The sequence below is a fragment of the Miniopterus schreibersii genome (genome assembly GCF_964146895.1).
Source record: "Miniopterus schreibersii genome assembly, chromosome: 17".
Taxonomy (NCBI): Eukaryota; Metazoa; Chordata; class Mammalia; order Chiroptera; family Miniopteridae; genus Miniopterus; species Miniopterus schreibersii.
In genome coordinates, this window is record NC_138117.1 from 29,117,838 (window position 1) to 29,137,583 (window position 19,746).

The window sequence follows — 19,746 nt, forward strand, 5'->3', positions numbered from 1 at the left end:
CAGAGAATGTCCTATATGCCTCTGTGTGCGACAAGACTAAGACCAATGTTGAACTCCGTAATTGCCAGCAGCCCAAGGAGATACTGAGGTGTATAAGAAATGTGAACCTAAGGTTTTGCTCTAGTGCTTTCCATTTAAGCTGAGAAATTCTATTTCTTTGTTAGGTGAGTTTCTTCATACAAATATTAATACAGATTTAAGGTTTGTGAGACGCTAACTTTTGAGTTAGTTAGTAAATTTGTACTCTGAAGTGCTTACATTTTATAGCCAGATAGAGTTACTGAGCTATAGATCTGTTATTTTAATTGAATTAAAGACTTCCCAAAGTCTCAGGAAAAATAAATGATAAATGTTTGTTTCTCAAGTGCAGTTTTTACATTTGTCTCTCAGATGTGTTGTATTACTTCATCCCAACTTGCCTTTTCTAAGCCTTTCTTTCCTCCACTGTAGGTTGTGTGGGCAACAAGCAGCAGAATAGGCTGTGCCATTAATTTGTGCCATAACATGAACATCTGGGGGCAGATTTGGCCCAAAGCTGTCTACTTGGTGTGCAACTATTCCCCAAAGTAAGTAGACAAAATCACTTTCACATGTAAATTTTCTTAACATGAAAACAACTTGATATTTCTAATTTTTTTTCATGTATTCAGTGTGTATTATTAAATAAAGTATATTGTTTTAATTCAGTTTACGTAATATGATAGTAATTATGGTTGCCCGATGAATAAAATCAGTACTTAAAAGGAATAGAGAGTTGAAAATATGATCTTTATGAGGACAAGGATCATATTTGTGCCTTCAGTTCTACTCACTGCACTATTACATTGCATAAATATTCAATAATTTTGATTTGTTAGAGATGAACAACTGTAGATTAACTAAGAAATGTGCATTTTTACCTGTGTAAAGACCATTCAAGTGATTACACTGAAAATATTATACAATCATACGTAGGGTCAAAGCTAAGTCTAAAATCTGTTTTTACTATAACAAATGGAATATAGGTGAATATTCCATAGCAGAGTTTGATGTTCTGCAAGTTCAACTTTGTAATTTTTAACAATGTGCGTAACAAATTATTTAATATATTTCAAAAGAATGAGGCAGCAATTTATATTTAAACCTGGTAACCAAAAGATTCTGTGATAAAAGATATGAAAGTCTTAAATCTACACCCCTATGTTCATAGAACCATTATTTACAATAGCTAAGATCTGGAAACAGCCCCAGTGCCCATCGGTAGATGAGTGGCTAAAAAAGCTGTGGGACATTTACACCATGGAATACTATGCAGCTGTAAAGAAGAAGAATCTCTTACCCTTTGAGACAGCATGGAGGGAGCTGGAGAGTATTATGCTAAACGAAATAAGTCAGTCAGAGAAAGACAAGTACCACGGGATCTCACTCATATATGGAATCTAAAGAACAAAATAAACTGATGAACAAAATAGGTCCAGAGACATGGAAGCATGGAACAGACTGATGAATCTCAGAGGGAAGTGTGTGTATGGGGTCCAGGAGAGATTAATCAAAGAACTTATATGCATATATGCATCACCCATGGACACAGACAATAGTGCAGTAGGCCTGAGGGTGGGGGGTTAGGGGGAGTCAAAGGGGGAAAAATGGGGACATATGTAAATCTTTGAACAATAGAGATGCATTTTAAAATTCATCACTTAGAGGACTCTTATACAGTAATATTTTGCAATGTCTTGTAAATGATGCTGTTAGACTACCTCTTAAAAGGGTACTGATTGGCTCTTTAAGGGGGAACTGGTGGGGCCACGCCCCGTACAAGCACGGACGGCCCTGCTCCGCTTGCCCACCTAGCTTTGGAGGAGGCTGCAGAGAAAATCTGTGCTACAAAGGTATGTGCTGCTGAGTCACTGTATTTAGTTTGAATCATATTTTAATCTAACTTATGTTTTAATTACTGTTTTAAAAAAACAAATGTATATCTAATTACCCAAAAAGTTTCCAGAATTCTGTTTCATATATTTCAAAGACACCATTTAGAATATTTAAAAACATACTTAATATCAACACCTTTTATACAAATATGTATTTGAAGGAAAGCTTCATGATTATTCCAGATAACTTCTCATTGTACTTGGAATTTATCCCAGAGCGACACGTATATGTACGTGAAAAGCCATCTTGATATACTGTGGACTGGAGTTATTTCCATAACTAATCATATTTGGAAGGATTTAGCAATTTCACACAATTTACTCTTAGCACTTTTAAAAGCTTTTGCCGAAATGCCATGATTCTTACTTGACTCACGCTCAGTGAATTATACTGATTCTCTGCTTCTCAGCGTTGAGCATACAATTTCTGATGCCAAAACAACAACAAAAGTTTAACAGTATTATAAAACTATTGTAAAGCAGGGCTTTCACATGCATTTGATGTCCTAAAGGTAAATACAAATATGGTGTCCTCTTTATGGCTCATGAAGATAAAGTGTATGTGACAAAGCTTTGTGAAGGTCGGCATGCTTTTGTTGGGCATCCACCCATGTGAACATTTTTTACTCTCTTGTGATTTTGGTTAATGATGACTAAATGAATATTAATGCAGACTAAGTGGATTGAAAAACCTATGAATAAATGCATCCCTCTTTAGCACCCATGTGGAGATGTGCCCTTTTCCCCCCTGAATGACTCAATGCTCATTAGCTATAATAAGTAGACTAGAAGTGACCATATATTTCACTCTGTTATAGGACCCACTTTTAATTCCTAGAAGCATTTTCCATTGTGTGTGAGTCTGTCTGGTCTCTCTCCTCTTTACCCCCAAACCTCCAGCCTGCTTACCCCTTCACCAATGGCAGCTATATTTACTGAAACCTGACTTTCCTTTTTCGAGGTCCTGAGTCCTTAGACACACACAAAAATAACACAGCTCTCCCAAATGTGCCAGTGCCAAGCCCTTGATATAATCCAACCTGGAAAAAATATTAACAATATTAACAGTCTGAAACTATTCTCCATTGTCAAACTTAAATTTCTGCACAATGAATTTCTTTCTGAAAGAGAAAAAAACCTTTTCAGGAAAACTGATATTGTAATAAATAACAAGGGCATAGCAATTCTTTAGGCTGAATTCCTTACAGGAGAATTTTAAATGTGATCCTCCTGAAAATATTAACAATATGATTTCCTTTGGGAAAACAAATTCAAATGCACTAATAGCTTTATTAGATCACTGCGTGAACTTCACAGTGCCTTATGAAAACTGACAACATGTTAAAATACACGTATGCCAAGTTTAGAAAAGACTCTGTTTAACATTAGCCAGATGGTAGCATCAACAAATCAAGGGCTCAAAGCCTGATGTTTCATTTACTCCAAGGTAGTGCATAAGAGCATCTCCTTAAGTCAAAACCTGCACTAAAACACAGCACTTGTTTTTCTAGTTTGAAATGTTAGGCATGTCAAGATTTATCATTGCTTGATCATTTGCACACATTTAAATGGGATTCACAGTCCTTAACTCCGTTCTCTCTAACAGAAGGATCAGACAGGTACTACACTCCCCGAGAAGAGGAAACCAATGAAATTGAGCGGCAGCAGTCCCAAGTCCACGACACCCACGTTCGGACAAGAGCGGATGAGAGTAACACAAACGAAGCTGTAAGCACGCAGCAAATGTGTAAGACTTCTGCATTATTTGCACGCACGCTAAGGTTTACATAGGTGGCAATCCTTCGATACTTCATCAGCTTTCATATTTTTAGAATGGTGAGAGCTTGGCATTAGACTGACTATGAAGAATTATGGCAGCTTCTACATTATCTAAATTAATTTTTTTTTCTTTTAGCCCAAATTGTTTCTTGTGATGTGAGATTAAGAGATCAGTGCAAAGGAACGACCTGCAATCGGTAATATTTACTATTATTCTCAAAATGGACAGAATGTCAAAAATATTTTCATTTTTTATTGACATTCAGAGAAACTACATTTTTGCCCCATTTTCTTTCATTTAGATATGAATGCCCTGCTGGCTGTGTGGACAGTAAAGCTAAAGTCATTGGCAGTGTATATTATGAAATGGTAAGTATTATAAATACAAGTATTTGGGGGTAGAGTCCTTTCATGTAATATTTGATTTTTTGCTGTGAACAATAATTGATTAAAAGATATTTTGCTCAGAAATGTCCAATTTAAAGTCATGCGAACAGTAACTAGTTGTGTTTTATGCAGAACTCTAATATTTCAATATCTTCCTCTCTTCCTTTCTACCAAGCAATCCAGCATCTGTAAGGCTGCGATTCATTATGGCATAATAGACAACGACGGCGGTTGGGTAGATATCACGAGACAAGGAAGAAAACATTATTTCATCAAATCCAATAGAAATGGGATTCAGACAATTGGGTAAGTACCTGAATGATCTTTTGGACCCCATGATTTTAAATTGTAACAATGAGGAAATAGATCCTATTGGGGAGAAGCAGAGAAGAATTTATACAGAGAGAAGGTGGTCATTTTCGAGGTTCACTTTGTCTACAGCATTGCCATGGACAAGAAGAGGAAAGAGGATACAAGTTAAAGTTGAGCCCCTTTGCTTCCGAAGGTGCTGAAGCTGCATATTTTCTAGAGTCATCAACAATGTGCACATTTACAGTGACAGCCTTTCCAGTGTGAGCATAAGCTCCTCAGCTATGAACTACTGCAGAGAAGGCTTGTCGATTCGCATATTCTCCCTGCCCTGTTCAGGGAAAATAGTTTACTTTTTGCAGCAGCAACTTTGTTAATAAGCTTAGATTGGTCGAGAAAAGAGCATTTTGAAGTCGCTAATTAAATAATGCATCACCTTTCTTTTGTTCATTTAAGTGTGAGTCCAACATAAAAGCAGCAATGACCTTTTAAAATGTTTCTCCTGTTAAGAACACTAAATGTTATTCTAAAACACTATATTTTCATATGTACTCTATAAAATATAGAAAAATAGGTGATTTGGAAATATTTTTGTAGTGTCTCTTGCTTCTGTGTGAAAAACTAAACATTATTGAACCTCACATAGAATGCCTTTTCTTAGGAAATGTGACATAGTTTTTCTTTTGTAAATATTCAGTTGCACGAAACTTCACAGTAAAGTTGGAATTCAGGATGATAAGAATTTACTAAAACCCTTGCAAATTTGTGGAATGATCTCCTCTGTAGACAGTTTTGACCAGAAGCTTGATGTGCGGTCAGTCATTAGCCATTACTCTCAAGTCAAAGCTTTAGAAAAACATTTATTAACTGATTCAGTCTGCAAATATTTATTAACTTCCTTGAATAAATAATAAATATTAGTTATTATTTTTAGTAAGCCAAACACTGGATATTGGATTAAAAAACATCCTATTGTTTATTTTCTCTCTTAACATAGTTTTTGATTATGCTAATTATGGAAACATTGTTGAAATTTGAAGGGTGTGTCATATTAAACACCATCACAAATAAGCCTTACCTTCCGCCATAGATGCTTTTTCTGAGAATCTGGATACAGAAAAACCAATGTAATTTTTTATACATAATGGTATATCATTCTTGTTTTCCTGTTTTTTAATAATGCATAATGAAGAGGAATTCATTTATTGTAGACATTTTACTACATACGAGGGGGATTAAATAATACTCCTATAAGGTACTTGTTATGTAGCATTCTTGCAACACTACCTTGTATTTACTGTTGTGAAAGATCCAATAATTTGGTTCTATCAGGTTACAGGGAATTAGGATATTGACAGTTTTAATTTTAATAGGAAACAAATATATAGATATAAATGTGAACTGTTTTATGATGTTATCTATATGTTTTTGAGATTGAAAATGAAGAAACCATCCTCTAATATTAAGAATAGTATTGATTTGGTTCATACTTAAAGGTAATATGGATTTAGCATAAAGTAGATGATGTATTCTTATATTACTACTTATTTAAATATTTAAATAAGAATGTTTAAGAAAAAATAAAGTATTCATAGACCTAAAAAATACCAGAAGTTATATGGATGATGATACTTATAAGAAAATGATTGACATTTTTTGTTTTCATCTTCAGCAAATATCAGTCTGCTAACTCCTTCACGGTCTCTAAAGTGACAGGTTAGCACTCTTTTTTTCTATCTTACTTTCTTACTGTGTTACATGACAGTTTCCAAAGACTCTGCTCCACGTTTGTGTTTGAATTCTGCAGTGCAGGCGGTCACCTGTGAGACCACCGTGGAGCAGCTCTGCCCCTTTCACAAGCCGGCTTCGCACTGCCCCAGGTAATGTTCCCTAAACGCTCTCCGTCTCTTACCAGTAGACATGTGAGGTGCGTTCATCCTGTGATAACTGCTTTTGCCTAAAATTCTGGTGTCTCCAGGGCTCAAAGGGTGTGTGATCTCAAACTCCTGGGCAGCGGGGAGCAGTGGTCTGTCTCACCCACCACGCAGTCCTGCATTCCTGATGATCTTTCTCCGAATGCCAACGTAGCCTCTGCTGCTCTGTGGCAGCTGGGCTGGTGCCAATAACCTCTGTGCTCACATGCTCCAGGAGACTTCTGTCTCAGTCTGCTCGGGCTGCTATAAACACAGCTCACATACTTTTGTTATAAAAGTATCATCTCCTGGACTAGGCCCACAGATTGAGTGAAAATCATGGTGTGTTTTATAATCTTAGAATACTTTGTAGAATTTTTCTTTTTAGATATCTCAAACCCCTATACTTACAAATTGTATTTATAGACAGAAGAAACAGATTGCTAGGTAAATCTGGGAAATTTTAACATTGTTACATGGTGAAAAAAAGGAAGAATTTTAGGATTTTTCATTGATGTATTTATTAAATACCTACCACATACCAGCATCATGCTAGGCCCTCTCTCAGCCATGTGACAAGGTTTATGAGGACTGAATAGTTAGGATCACAGTGGAGCGTTTCAGCACGAAGCCTCCCTGGAGGAGATGCTCAATAAATGATCATTTTATATCCCTGGAACAATCTATGGCAATATTATTCCAAAAGGACAAGATCATTCAAGTAAAATATTAATAAATGTTTCTATTTCTTCACTTGTTTCAGGAAGGAAAATACCTATCCCCCACAGGAGAAATGATAGAAATTTTTAAAAATTTAACTTTCACTGTCACCAATATAACAAATCAGTGGAAATAATGCTCTTTGCATAATTTTGACCTTAGTTAGTCTGGAAAGCTCCTCCCTCCCATTTTCTTTTATAGACCAGTGAAACAAAGGTTTCCTTTTTTCCCCTTCATATAAAATTTTTAATAGTTTCATAAATTAGTTAATAATGATATTATTTATATGACATTTTATGACTTTTAGGGAACCATATTGTCGGTCTATTTGTTTTAGAATTCTATATCACTTAAGTTAAGGCATAAATCTGTTCTGGGGAAAAGTGCCAATAGTAGTTAATTAAAGGATATTAACTCAAGACGAGCAGGAGGAAACAAGATTAACCTGGACATCACATGCATGAGAGGTTCTATAGCTGTCCCATCAGCCCAACATAAACTGTCTCTAATATTTAGCATCATAACCTGTAGAAGATGTATGTGTGTGTGCCTGTGTGTGTGTTATTGGCAATCTTATCCCGTTTTACATATACCTATCAACAATTAGATCTTTAAAACCTGTTGTGTGCTCACAGTGTAAAAGCAGGTATCGTTAAAATGTGTCAGCATTTTCATTCAAATCTTACAAGCAGTTTGTAGAGAAAGGAACATTTACTAGTTCCCCTGTCTACATCCTCAGTAGTAATGAGGTGTTAAAACTAGAGATCAGAGCACAATGAAGCAAAGACTTCCTCCAGTCTTCGACCTGAAATCACCTAAGTAAAAACTAACCCAGTTTGGAGGTACTGACCTTGGCCTTCCACAAACCAAGTACTAAATGAGGTCACGTAGCATGATACCTAAGGGCGGAGTGGGTAGTTTTACCTCCATAGGCTGGTCACTGAATACCCAACAGGAGAAAATTTTACAGTCAGTGGGGCCTCCTTTCCTCCTACAGAAACCCCCAACAGGGTCTTTTACAAAAACCAACCCTTTGGTTCAAAGTTATAAAAACTTAAATTTCTTTATTACTTACATGTAAATAGTTCTGGTTTAGATATTATAGGAAGTATATGTACTCTAGATTGTACAGTGTTATACACATTTTCGAAATATGAAATTTAAATAAGAAATGTAGTTATTTCTTAAACGCTTCAGTGGGTAAAGGTAGTTGCCATTGGAGTTTTTAGGAAAATCATCAATGCCTACATCAAAGAATGGTTTTAGTCATTTTGTTGAGACTGATTTACTATGTGAAGTGTTTTTCACATTTTGTGCATAAAAGAGGGGGGGGGATGAACTCAGAAGAGCCAATTGATTTTTTTTTTTTTTTAAAGGTGCCAATTGATAGTTTCTTCAACTCTGGGAGTGGATTTTTAAGTATCAAGTAATTGACAGAACATTGATCATTGGAGCCTATTTTTAAATAAAAAGGTTTTGGAACTTTTTAAAAATGACTAAACTGATCAGATTAGCAGTAAGGCAGGCTGTAGGATGTCTGGAGAAAGAACAGTCCATGCAGAGAGAAGTGCAAAGGCCCTGAGGCATAACCATTAGACCAGCGTGACTGGATCCTGGTGAGAAGGTGGGAGAGTAGGGTATAAGGTCAGAGAGGAAATGGGAGGACAGGCTATGCAGGGCTATTGACCACTGTAAGGATCTTGTTATTCTAAATGAGATGGAAAGCCATTGGAGTATTTATTTGGCATAGAGAAATGATGTGATCCGACTGTGTGCTTCGGTATAAGCAGGTGGAAGAAGGAAATTGGACGGGGCAAAGTAGGAGGCAGGGAGGTCGTAGGAGAGCCTTTTGCAGTAAGACAGACGCAGATGATCGAGTCCAGCGTTACAGTGATGAGATGCTTAGGAATGCTCTGATTTGTGGAATATTTTAATTTATAGTTAGTAGAAATTGCTGGGGGCTTGAATGGGAGGTGTGAGATAAGAAGAGGGATGTAGGATAGAATAGGGTTTTGGCCTGAGCACCTGGAATAATGGAACAGCCTTGTAGGAAGCCTACAGAAAGAACATATTTTGGGGCTGGTGGAGATTAAGAATTTGGGTTCAAACATGCTAAGTTTGAGATGTTTATTAGATCTAAGATATGGAATAAGCAGTAGGACATAGAAATTTATTAAGTAATGATTTAATTATTATGGTCTCAACTATAGATGTAAATTTGGAAATCGACAATTTATAGATGATAAATAAAACCATGAAGCTGGACGAGAAACCCAAGATGTGAACACAGAGAAAAGAATCTATGAGATGCATGAGTCAGTGATTCAAATTTTCCAAGTTATCTGTTTAGTAAATTGTATAGAAACACTGGGTACCAAATACCCCGATACTTAAGAGTTACTCCTGATGCTTCTTTCTGCTTTGAATCCTTACATTAGAATGCTTTCTGGTTAAATTTTTTATAAAAGAAAAGAAATACATGTGTGCCAAAGGCTGGAAGTGGCTAGTGTAAGCGGAAGCAATTGTGTCTAATGCCTGGCTTTTACATTTGACCTACTTCAGAAGAAAAAAAAATGAGTAGGGTTTAGAATGCTGAGTTCACTTTTGTGTATGCAGGTCTGTAGTCTTACTAGTAAGAAGGTTGAAGTACCCAGCTGCTTACTATTTACAAATATGTATTTATTTTTCAGAGTATACTGCCCTCGTAACTGTATGCAGGCAAATCCACATTATGCTCGTGTAATTGGAACTCGAGTTTATTCTGATGTAAGTATACTAATTTATGCAGTTCCCAGCATTCCTGTGTGTGTGTGTGTGTGTGTGTGTGTGTGTGTACAGGTTCATGGGTCCCATACCTACACACACACACATTTAAATGTGCCTATGTACAATTTCTTGATTTATTAACTATTATAGAAGTTTTTGTTAAATACAGTGACATTAAAGGCTACATGAAACGATCTCTTTCAGTGTACTCTTAAATTTGTCCACATGCTGGGAGCTCTCACACACTGCAGTAGGCCCCGTTACATGGTTTCACTTTCCATGGTTTCAGTTACCTACAGCCAACCATGGTCCAAAAATATTAAATAAAAAATAAAATATTCATGGTTTAAAAAACTGCATGCTGTTGTTCTGTGTACTGTGATGAACTCCCGTGATGTCCTGCTCTGCCCCACCTGGGAGTGAATTATCCTGGTCGGGCATCTCCATACTGTAATGCTCCCTCCTGTTAGTCACTTAGTAGCCATCTCTGTTATCATATCAACTGTCATGGTATCGCAGGGCTTATATTCAACTCACCCTTACTTAATAATGGCTCCAGGCACAAGGGTAGTGATGCTGGCAATTCAAACATGCCAAAGAGAAGCCATAAAGTGCTTCCTGTAAGTGAAAGATGAGTGCAGTACAGTAAGATATTCTAGAGGGGTGGGGAGAGAGAAAGAGAAGGAAAGAGACCACAACCACGTTTGCATTTTTATTACAGTATATATTTATAATTCTATTTTATTATTATTGCTAGTATCTTACTGTACCTAATTTATAAATTAAACTTTAGCATAGTGTGTATGTATGGGACATATACAGTCTACATAGGGTTCGGGGTTATCTGCAGTTTCAGGCATTCCCTGGGGGTCTTGGGACAGTAGCCACAGATAAGGGGGGACTACTGTGCAGAATAAGGAATCGGATTGTGTGCTGACATATGTATTCTCAGAAGAGTTAACAAGCCATCAATAATACTGAAAAATGAATATCCATATGTAAATATGGGTGCACAATGATTTTGATTAAAATTTTCTTTATATCCTACCCGTATATCTTGTATCAGACACTTCATGAAATAGTCTGGAGACATTCTTGGAAGAAAAATGCATTTTGCTTTTCTTTAATCTTCCTTTTGGTCCTTCACTGTTTGAAGTATAAACTGGATAACTAAGAATTTGTCAAATGTATGAACGATATGTCTTCATCGCCAAAGTGTAGAATAAGCGTAGAATCACAGACAGATAATATGCTAGCATACATACAAAAGGAAACCAGTTGGGGGGATGCTGTAATGGGTGACATTCCTGGGATGGGCAAGCATATTAGCTGTGATGGCTTCAGTACAGAGAGCGCCTCCTGAGCCAGGTTTCAAGCTAGGGCTCGGAAAGAGGGTTAAGGAAGACATTCTAGGCAGGATGAATGGCATCCACGGAGACATGCAGGGGACAGCAGGTGAGCTGCAAGCAGGCATAGCACGCAGGTTTGCTGGGGAGCTGGGGAGGATGGAAGCTGAAACGGCTGCAGCCAATTCAGTGTGCTGTGTAGAGGGATCCAGTTCTTGACACATAAATGGAGAGTCTAGATGCAGGCTGATGAGTTTGGATTTTATGCGGCACACGTTCAGAAACCGTCAGATTTCTAAACGAGAGAGTTACAAAATCACGTTTAGGAAATAATTCTGTTGATGCACATGTTCAGTCGAATACTATGGGAGCATGACTGTGAAGAGAGGCCCGAAATCTGTGTTACCACCTTAGTTCTCTTGGTAAGTTCAGTTAGACCCAGGTGTTTCTTTCAGCTTGGCTTTACCTTGAAATTATTTGCCACAGCCAAGTCTCTCCCGGGCTCTAGGTCTGCAGTGTTACCTGCAGCCCGAATGTCCTGTTGGCATTGTGACTTGCTCGTCCTCACCTTTGTGCATATCTTCTTGTTTCTGTTTAAAAACATCCTTTTCTAATTTTCGATCTGTCAAGATCATGGTCATTCTTTACATCCGAAATTGTGGCTACTTTCTCTCCTAATCCAAGGATAATGTTGCCCTTCACTCAACACTATTACTTTGTTTTCTCCTGTTAGCTCTTAGCTGATTCAGTGAGGTATTATGATTCTTTCCCTACCTCTTCTATTGATTTTTAAATCCCTTGAGGGCAGTAGCTGGGCAATTCATGCATCACTTTTTCATCAGCAATTTGGTGGGTGCTGAGCTGTGAACAAGACAGGCTGGCTTCCTGACTCAACAGAACTTGGAGCACAGAGTAACACCAGGAACTAAGCAAATACCTTGCATGTAAAAATTTGTTAAAATAATAAATTAATAAATGTATATGAATGACCGTATCTAGAATCATTAGAGAGTTCCAAAGAAATCATTCTTTACAGACTGTCCCTTTAAGCACCAACACTTTTCATTTTAGTTATTTATGTCTGGTGAAATCTTTCACAATGTCCTACCCACTTTTATACCAATAAGACTTCTCTTTGCTAGAGTAAAGGATTTGTTAGAATTTACATCCTGACATCATGTTATCTTTCTATTTCAGTGAAAGGGGTAGATAATTATGTATTATTATGTAGATCCTTTTAAGCATAACTTGGAAGTACAAAGATAACTATTGCTGGTAAGTGCAGAGAGATTCAACCATTACCTGCCAATCTTCCCACCACTACAAAATATATCGCCCCTTTAAATATAAGATATGGGGGAGATGAGAACCAATCTACCGACCTCCTTCCTTCATTCCTCCTCCCCCCCCTTTTCTTCCTTCTCTTTCCATTTGTAGAGTTACAACTTACACATTTAATTGCTTTTAACTTTTATTTCCCGTTTGTGACAGATGAAGTTAATTTATGCATTTATTAAAAATGTTCCACTGTTTTCACAGATAAATTTTTTTCTGTCATGATATATTAATGCTTATAAAGTGGGCATGAACAGAAAATCTCTTCTGATCTTTGAACTCAAGTCGGAATGCCTGCTGACTGCACAGTTATGGGCAAAACAATGGTTTCAAAACGATTACGTGCTTGGGTTTAGTGAACGTTCTACCTAAGCACTTGTATTGCCTCGGGGAAAATGCTGATAATGCCGTTTTTAATGGAGCAAGATAAATACGGAAATGTGTATAGAATTATTTTTAATTCCATCTGTTATGAACCATACTGGATGCAAATATTAGTTCAGCAGAGGACTTTAACTGTGGATAAAATGCCTCCTGAGAGTAAGGATGCAGTTTTGAATAAATGGCATTTTGTGACAGAGCAAAACATGAAGGGGATTAGCTGGCTTGGCATTCGGCTGAGCTAATAAATACTGACCAACACCACAAGGTTCAGAGCACAGTAATAAAGCCAGGTCACGTAAGATGCACATGCTCATGGGGACTGTACAAAGCACATGAAGTCACATGTGCACAGGGATGAGAAAAGAGCACACCACGGGGATCAGGAAAGACCCGTGGGGAAATATGGGGGATCACTTCATACTGAACCAGTTCGTGTTTCATTTTGTGGGATTTCCTTAGGCTGTACGCAGCTATCCTGACATTTCGGCAGAACATTTGGATTAAAGCAAATGTGAAAATTTGATGGGCCAAAAGGAAAGAGCTGACTTCTAGAAGTCTCCTTTTAAAAATTTGAAAGTGTTGGACCTGAAACAATCATTTCCCCCCCATAGAAACCCCATTCATTCAGACTGTATACCTGACACAGTGCAGTGATCACAGATGTTCCTAGTCCCTCACATCATACCATTCAAACCGTAGTGGCGACAGACGTTGCACATCTAGGTGAAAGCCGTGGTGGTTCTTCATATATTTTTTGGGGGGGTTTCTCTTTTGGGCAAATTTTCTCTGAGGACATTATTTAATAGGGAAAAACTCCCCATTTAATATATATACCTGTATTTTGGAAAAGGGACCATAGAGATATATAGAGCTATGCTTGAGTTGCTTGTAAGTCAAAACTGAAGATAAATGAGGTACCAATAACCCAGTAGGGACTAGGAAAGGATGAGACTTGAGAATGATAAATAGGCCCTAGGAAGAGGTCAAAGGAGCTGAACTGCATTTTATGGTGTCAACAACAGAAAAGCCTGCTGTTTGGACAGGCATGTGTTCCCTGGATTAGCTGGGGAGGGGGGTCTCACCACCGCAGCCCCCTTACGCTCTGCCTTTGGACTGGCTCAGAAGTGGCTTTGACTGGATGGCTTTTGAAACAATCCTTTCTACACAAAACATCATCATCCCGTTGCTACTCACTGAGGATCCACAGAGAGACAGAGGCCAGTGACGTCCGTCCACCAGCAGAGAAAGCAGGCCGAGTTCACAGGGATTTCCTAATGGCGGGTCTTTCCTTGTCCCCTCAGCTGTCCAGTATCTGCAGAGCAGCAGTGCACGCAGGGGTGGTCCGAAATCACGGCGGCTATGTTGACGTCATGCCCGTGGACAAAAGAAAGGCATACACCGCTTCTTTTCAGAATGGAATCTTCTCAGAAAGGTAAATTTAAAATTACTTGTGTAGTCTATCCTTTTGTGCTCACTTTACAACCAACTCACTTCTGTGTGGGTTGAGAATACGGCTGAGCAGTGTTTCCTTTGCTGATGGCAGCAGTGGGTTTTCCAGGGATGGGAGAGGTGGTAGTACCGGGGGTGCCTGTCTCCTGCAGGCTTACAAAAATCAAAATCAAAATCAAAATCGGATTACAAGTCCGATTTGTTAACTGGTCTTATAATACGGAAATATCTTTCATCTTCTTTTGGATTTGCTAGTTTAAGTTTTTATATGTAATTCTTTCTAGGTGAGCAAGGCACTGATTATTTCTCTAATCCAGTTATCTGACAAAGTATTTGACAATAACAATGAGTCCAATTTTCCCCAGAACCAAATATTCTTTTTGATTGGATGTTGGGTGCCTAGTATGGTATCAATGAACTCCTTCAGGTTATCTCATAGTATCTGGCTCATTAGTGTCATACATTTTGGTGGTTTGAGAAAATTCACATGGCTTACTTTATGAAGTATTAATAAAAGTTGAAAGAACCTATAGCTACTTTTCAAATCACTGTTACTTGTAGAAGTAATTTTAAGTCCCATATATTTTGTATAGGTACAGAAAGATCCCTAGCTTTTAGATATGTAGTGAATTCTTTAAATTGCTAACAGGTTTACATTATAGTAAGGTGCCTTTAAAGGACACCAAAGGGTGTGCCCTGCTGGGTGAGGATTGCCTTCCATGTAATTACTGGGTGATGTCTTCATAAAAAGACAGATTTGTAGCTAGCATCTGTTTTCAGATGAGCCTATATCAAGGTGACTTCTCTACAACCTGGTTTATGGACTCCTTAAGCTGGTGTGATATATAAAGTGGATTCTTGAGTTATAAGATTATGATATGCAGTTTTATAAGTGAAACTGAATGATGTGGTTTCATTTACCTGTCATATTTCCTTTTTTTTAATCCTGACCCTCAGGATATGCTTTATTTATTTATTTATTTTTTAGGGAGGGAAGAAGGGAGGGAGATGAGGGGGAGAGAGAGAGAAACATCGATATGAGAAACATCCATCAGTTGTCTCCCATATGTGCCCTGACCAGGGACTGAACCCACAACCGTTGGTGTATGGGACAATGCTCCAATCAACTGATCCGCTTGGCCAGGGCACCTATCATATTTCTTAAATTTATTTTAAAACAGTAAGATGATAGATAATATTGCCTAAGAAAACTGAGAATAATTATTTTTGAGGATCTGCTATGAATTTTCCAGGTGCTACTGGACACTTAAAGTATATGAGCTCAGCTCCACCAACAGCACTAAAAGGCGATTCTGTCGACCCTAATTTACAGCCCTGTTAACCAAGGCTCAGAAAGGTTAAGTGTTATGCCCAAGGCCATATAACTGGTCAGTCTTAGAGCTCGGGTTCAGGACTAGATCTGTGGGCTCAGAAATCTGCATTTTCCCAGTATAATCACTGTGTACAAAGAAAACACATTTGCCTCTAGATCTTAGTCAGTCTGTGTCCTAGGAATAAAGTGGCTTTCAAGTGGCCATAAGCTTGTGTGAAAAACCTGGCATGTGTGTTTGTGGTGTGTGCACACTCATGATATCCTTTCTTCACTCTAAAATTCTCCCCTTTCTTGTACATGAATAAATACATATAAGGAATTGTACTGTCTCCCTCTTAGCATTTATTGTGCTGTTCTCCAAAGTCTTTTTTATTACTAAGAAAAGGAAACTATGCAAAAATGTAATGACTTCAAAATCGTGCATTTGATTAGAATAAATGATGATTAATGGCATTAGAAATCTCTTTTAAATTTTAGGCATTTAAACAAAAGATACCTTGATATTGCCAAATAAAACATAAGTAATTTAAGAAAGAGTAAAATGTATGATTCTGTATTGCTTTTAACTTGTTTTAAAATACCTCCAAAATGAGATTGAGTGCTGTGTGCGTGTGTTTTCATTTTAATGAAAAAGTTCTTAGGATCTTTCAGATTTGACCATTACATTTTTTTCACTCAGATCTTTCTTGAAACCACAGATGTTAAAAAATATTAATGAGTATGATAGCAATAAAGTTTAAATTTTGTCAGACATGGGAAATGATAATGTTAGGAATTCAGAGTATTGCTTAAATAGCACCATCTTCTTAATTTGCAGCTCATTTTTAACCATGTGAGTCAGGCAGTGAACCTCGATCTCAGTATTGAATAGCAGCATCTTAATATTCCCCCAGTGAAACTGAACTGCAGCTGCTAACTCTCTCTGTTGGAATCAGAGGCGGTTATATATGAAAACATGGTCTGGAACCAGTGAAGTTCTATATAAAATACTATTATTACCACTATGCACCTTAAGTTTCTTTAGTGAACTTGCAACTCAGCATGCAAGATTTGAAGAATTATGTCATCTCCACTCAAGTTTTCCAGTAACTATAAATTACAGAAGCCTAAGACAGGTGACCATCTGGCTTCACAGAGCTGCTTTCTTGACTGTCAGAAGAAAGCATGATTTATTTGAGGGATTATATGCAGAGATGACATCAATACTCTGTTTATATTTTTGCAGTTTACAGAATCCTCCAGGAGGAAAGGCATTCAGAGTATTTGCTGTTGTGTGAAATGGAACCCTTGGAAGAGGAACATAAAGACTATGCCAAACACCGTGTTTCTGAAGTTGTATAAAACTGTAACATTACTGTACAGAAGACTGCAACTACTTTCAGCCCCCCAAAAGGTGCCAAATGCATATAAATCTTGATACACAAAGTCTGTAAAATAAAACATGGGACATTATTAGCTTTGGAAAAAGTAATGGATATGTAATGGTTTTAGAAATCCTGTGTTAAATATTGCTATATTTTCTTAGCAGTTATTTCTACAGTTAATTACATAGTCATGATTGTTCTACATTTTATGTTATATTATATGGTGCTTTGTATATGCCACTAATAAAATGAATCTAAACACTGAATGTGAATGGCCCTCAGACAATCATCTGGTACATTTAAAAACAACAGTGATAAGAATAATAAATCTAAAAATGAAAGAAACCATGTTATTACAATTCCCCAGTTTGATGCTATGCCATTACCTACTCCAACTCATCTCAAATTATTTTCCACTTATTACCTGTACAGTTTTGCTCTTCTGTTAAGTTTAGGCATATAGGATATTAAATCCTGATGCTGTATTTCTTATTTTGTATAAAAAAATTCCTTAATATCCAAATGAATCTGTTATAATGTTTGATTCTCTGGGAATGGCTTTAGTAGTAAATGCAATGAAGTCAGAGTGGTGGTAGGAAACAGTCCTAGTGGTCCTAAACAAAGGGCTAAGCATGGGCAGCCAGAGCTTTCTGTGTACTGTTCACACTGACGTCACATTTTCTTTTGTATCCTGGAAAACACTCCTGCAGGCCAGGAAGTATACTAGCAAAACATTGAACAGAGATGAACTAATGTATTGCATCACCATTGCCACTGATTTTCTTAATGGTACATGGCTGTGTGTATAAATGTTGCCATATTATGGTACCTATAATGGTGATATGTTTGTTTCTATGAAAAATGTATTGTGCTTTGAGACTAAAAATCTGTAAAATGTTAATTTTGGTAATTTTTTTTTAGGCTGGTGAATTTACTCTTTCCCTGTAAACATATTAAAATAATCGTGTTTCAAAGTATTATTTTCAGTCTCCTTTGCATTCTTATTTTGATTTAGGAATCAATTTAAATATCCAAAATTATTATCTTTTAATTAGGGTTATTGATATTACTATAAGTAATATCCTTAGTAACAGAAACCTGCAAAGTCAACCTGACTATTTAGGAATTTGTATGGGAAAGGGGAGGCAACCAGAAGTTTAGAAGCATTATATTAAGGGAAAATTTGGATAAACTAGAAGGAAATAATCTGAAAGATATAAAGTGGTTACAAGAAAATCGACAACACAATAGATGCTCCAGATATTTTTAGAAAGTATGAGGAGGTGTTTAGGGGCAGATAATCGAGATAAATGACCAGCAGAAGTCAGGGGAAGCAGGAAAGGTGAGTAAAACAGGAAGGAAAGAGGAGGGGCTCATGTGCACAGCTGTTCAAGAGCAAACTGCGAAGAAACAGATATCATGGTCCATTATCAAGTATCGGCCTGAATTAAATGGTTCAAAATATAGGTAATCAAAACTTAAGCAGTTCTATAGTAACATTTTCAAAATTTAAAATAAATTTTGTGGGAACATTTCCCCCCCCAAATGATGCATTACACCTCTTTAAATAGCTTGATTGAAATGTAAACTTAGGTCAGTCAGATTCATCTGTTTCTCACCTCCCAGTAGAGAAGCCCCATCAGTTCAGTTAGGATCCTAGTATCGTCCCTCGTTCACAGAGTCATCATTGATGTCCCATACTATTTATTTTATTTTATTAATTTTTAAATTATTAAGTTTTATCGTTGAGAGTATTCCAGATGTCCCTTTTTACCCCTTGCCCCGCACCCCCTGGCCCCAGTCCCGTACCATTTCAGTGTCTCCACTGGAGCCTTCTCATTTTGTTCATCTCCATTCCTTTTCAACGCATCCTTAATTTTTTCACTGGAATCACTCTCTTCTGTAAGTGGTCATTATTTAAGAAAACCAAACCATCTTATAAAAGCATTTAAAGACCTCTGTAGTCTTGTTCCATACTGCTTTTCTATGCTCTTCTACACAAGGCATGGCCGTGAGTGAGCTACTCAACTCAACTTTCAATGCTTCAGTGACCTCACCTGAAAAATGGAATAATGTCTCATAGGGATTGCTCTAAGAATTTACTGAGATTTTATATATAATGTACTTAAAAAAACATCAAACACAAAGTGTGTGGACAATATATGTTAGTTTTTATTACTATCATTATAATCATTTTGTTGTATTACCTTGGGGGAACTATGCCTCTATTATACTACACTGCTTATCCTTCAGCACTTAACTAAACCTGAAGTCCTCCAGGAATTCCCCTGTAACTACGCTGGTAATAATTACACAATGCTCCTTAATATGCCCTTTTAAATTGACCATTATTAGTTTTCTTTAATCCTCACCCAAGGACATGTTTATTGATTTTTTTAAAGAGAGGAAGGGGGGGTAGAGAGAGAGAGAAAGAGAAGCATCAATGTAAGAGAGAAATACTGATTGGTTGCGTCTCTTTAGCTCCCCAACCAAGGACTGAACCCACAACCTAGGTATGTTCCCTTTCCGGGAATTGAACCCCGCAACCTTTTGGTGAATGGGATGATGCTCCAACCAACTGAGGAACACCAGCCAGGGCTGACCATATAATTTTTAAAATTTTGTGTTGTATTATGTTTAGTTCCTTAAACTTAAGGATAAGCTTCATGAAAATAGGAATACTCTTTATCAATCTCTTTAGCCCAGAGACACAGTGATTTTTCTGTCTGCATGTGGATCAATATTACT

General features: G+C 37.2%; 1 protein-coding gene across 1 annotated transcript in view; it reads left to right on the forward strand.

Moving 5' to 3' along the window:
- Window positions 1-17,978, forward strand: part of CRISPLD1 (cysteine rich secretory protein LCCL domain containing 1) — a 34,184-nt gene extending 16,206 nt beyond the window's left edge. Inside the window, exons 5-15 of the mRNA XM_081116563.1 lie at window positions 451-566; window positions 1,771-1,871; window positions 3,520-3,660; window positions 3,829-3,889; window positions 3,995-4,061; window positions 4,255-4,385; window positions 6,061-6,104; window positions 6,196-6,268; window positions 9,712-9,787; window positions 14,154-14,284; window positions 16,860-17,978. Of these exons, the coding sequence (XP_080972689.1) occupies window positions 451-566; window positions 1,771-1,871; window positions 3,520-3,660; window positions 3,829-3,889; window positions 3,995-4,061; window positions 4,255-4,385; window positions 6,061-6,104; window positions 6,196-6,268; window positions 9,712-9,787; window positions 14,154-14,284; window positions 16,860-16,911 (993 nt within the window). The 3' untranslated portion in view covers window positions 16,912-17,978. The remainder of the gene's footprint in view (window positions 1-450; window positions 567-1,770; window positions 1,872-3,519; window positions 3,661-3,828; window positions 3,890-3,994; window positions 4,062-4,254; window positions 4,386-6,060; window positions 6,105-6,195; window positions 6,269-9,711; window positions 9,788-14,153; window positions 14,285-16,859) is intronic.
- The last annotated feature ends 1,768 nt before the right edge of the window (window positions 17,979-19,746 follow it).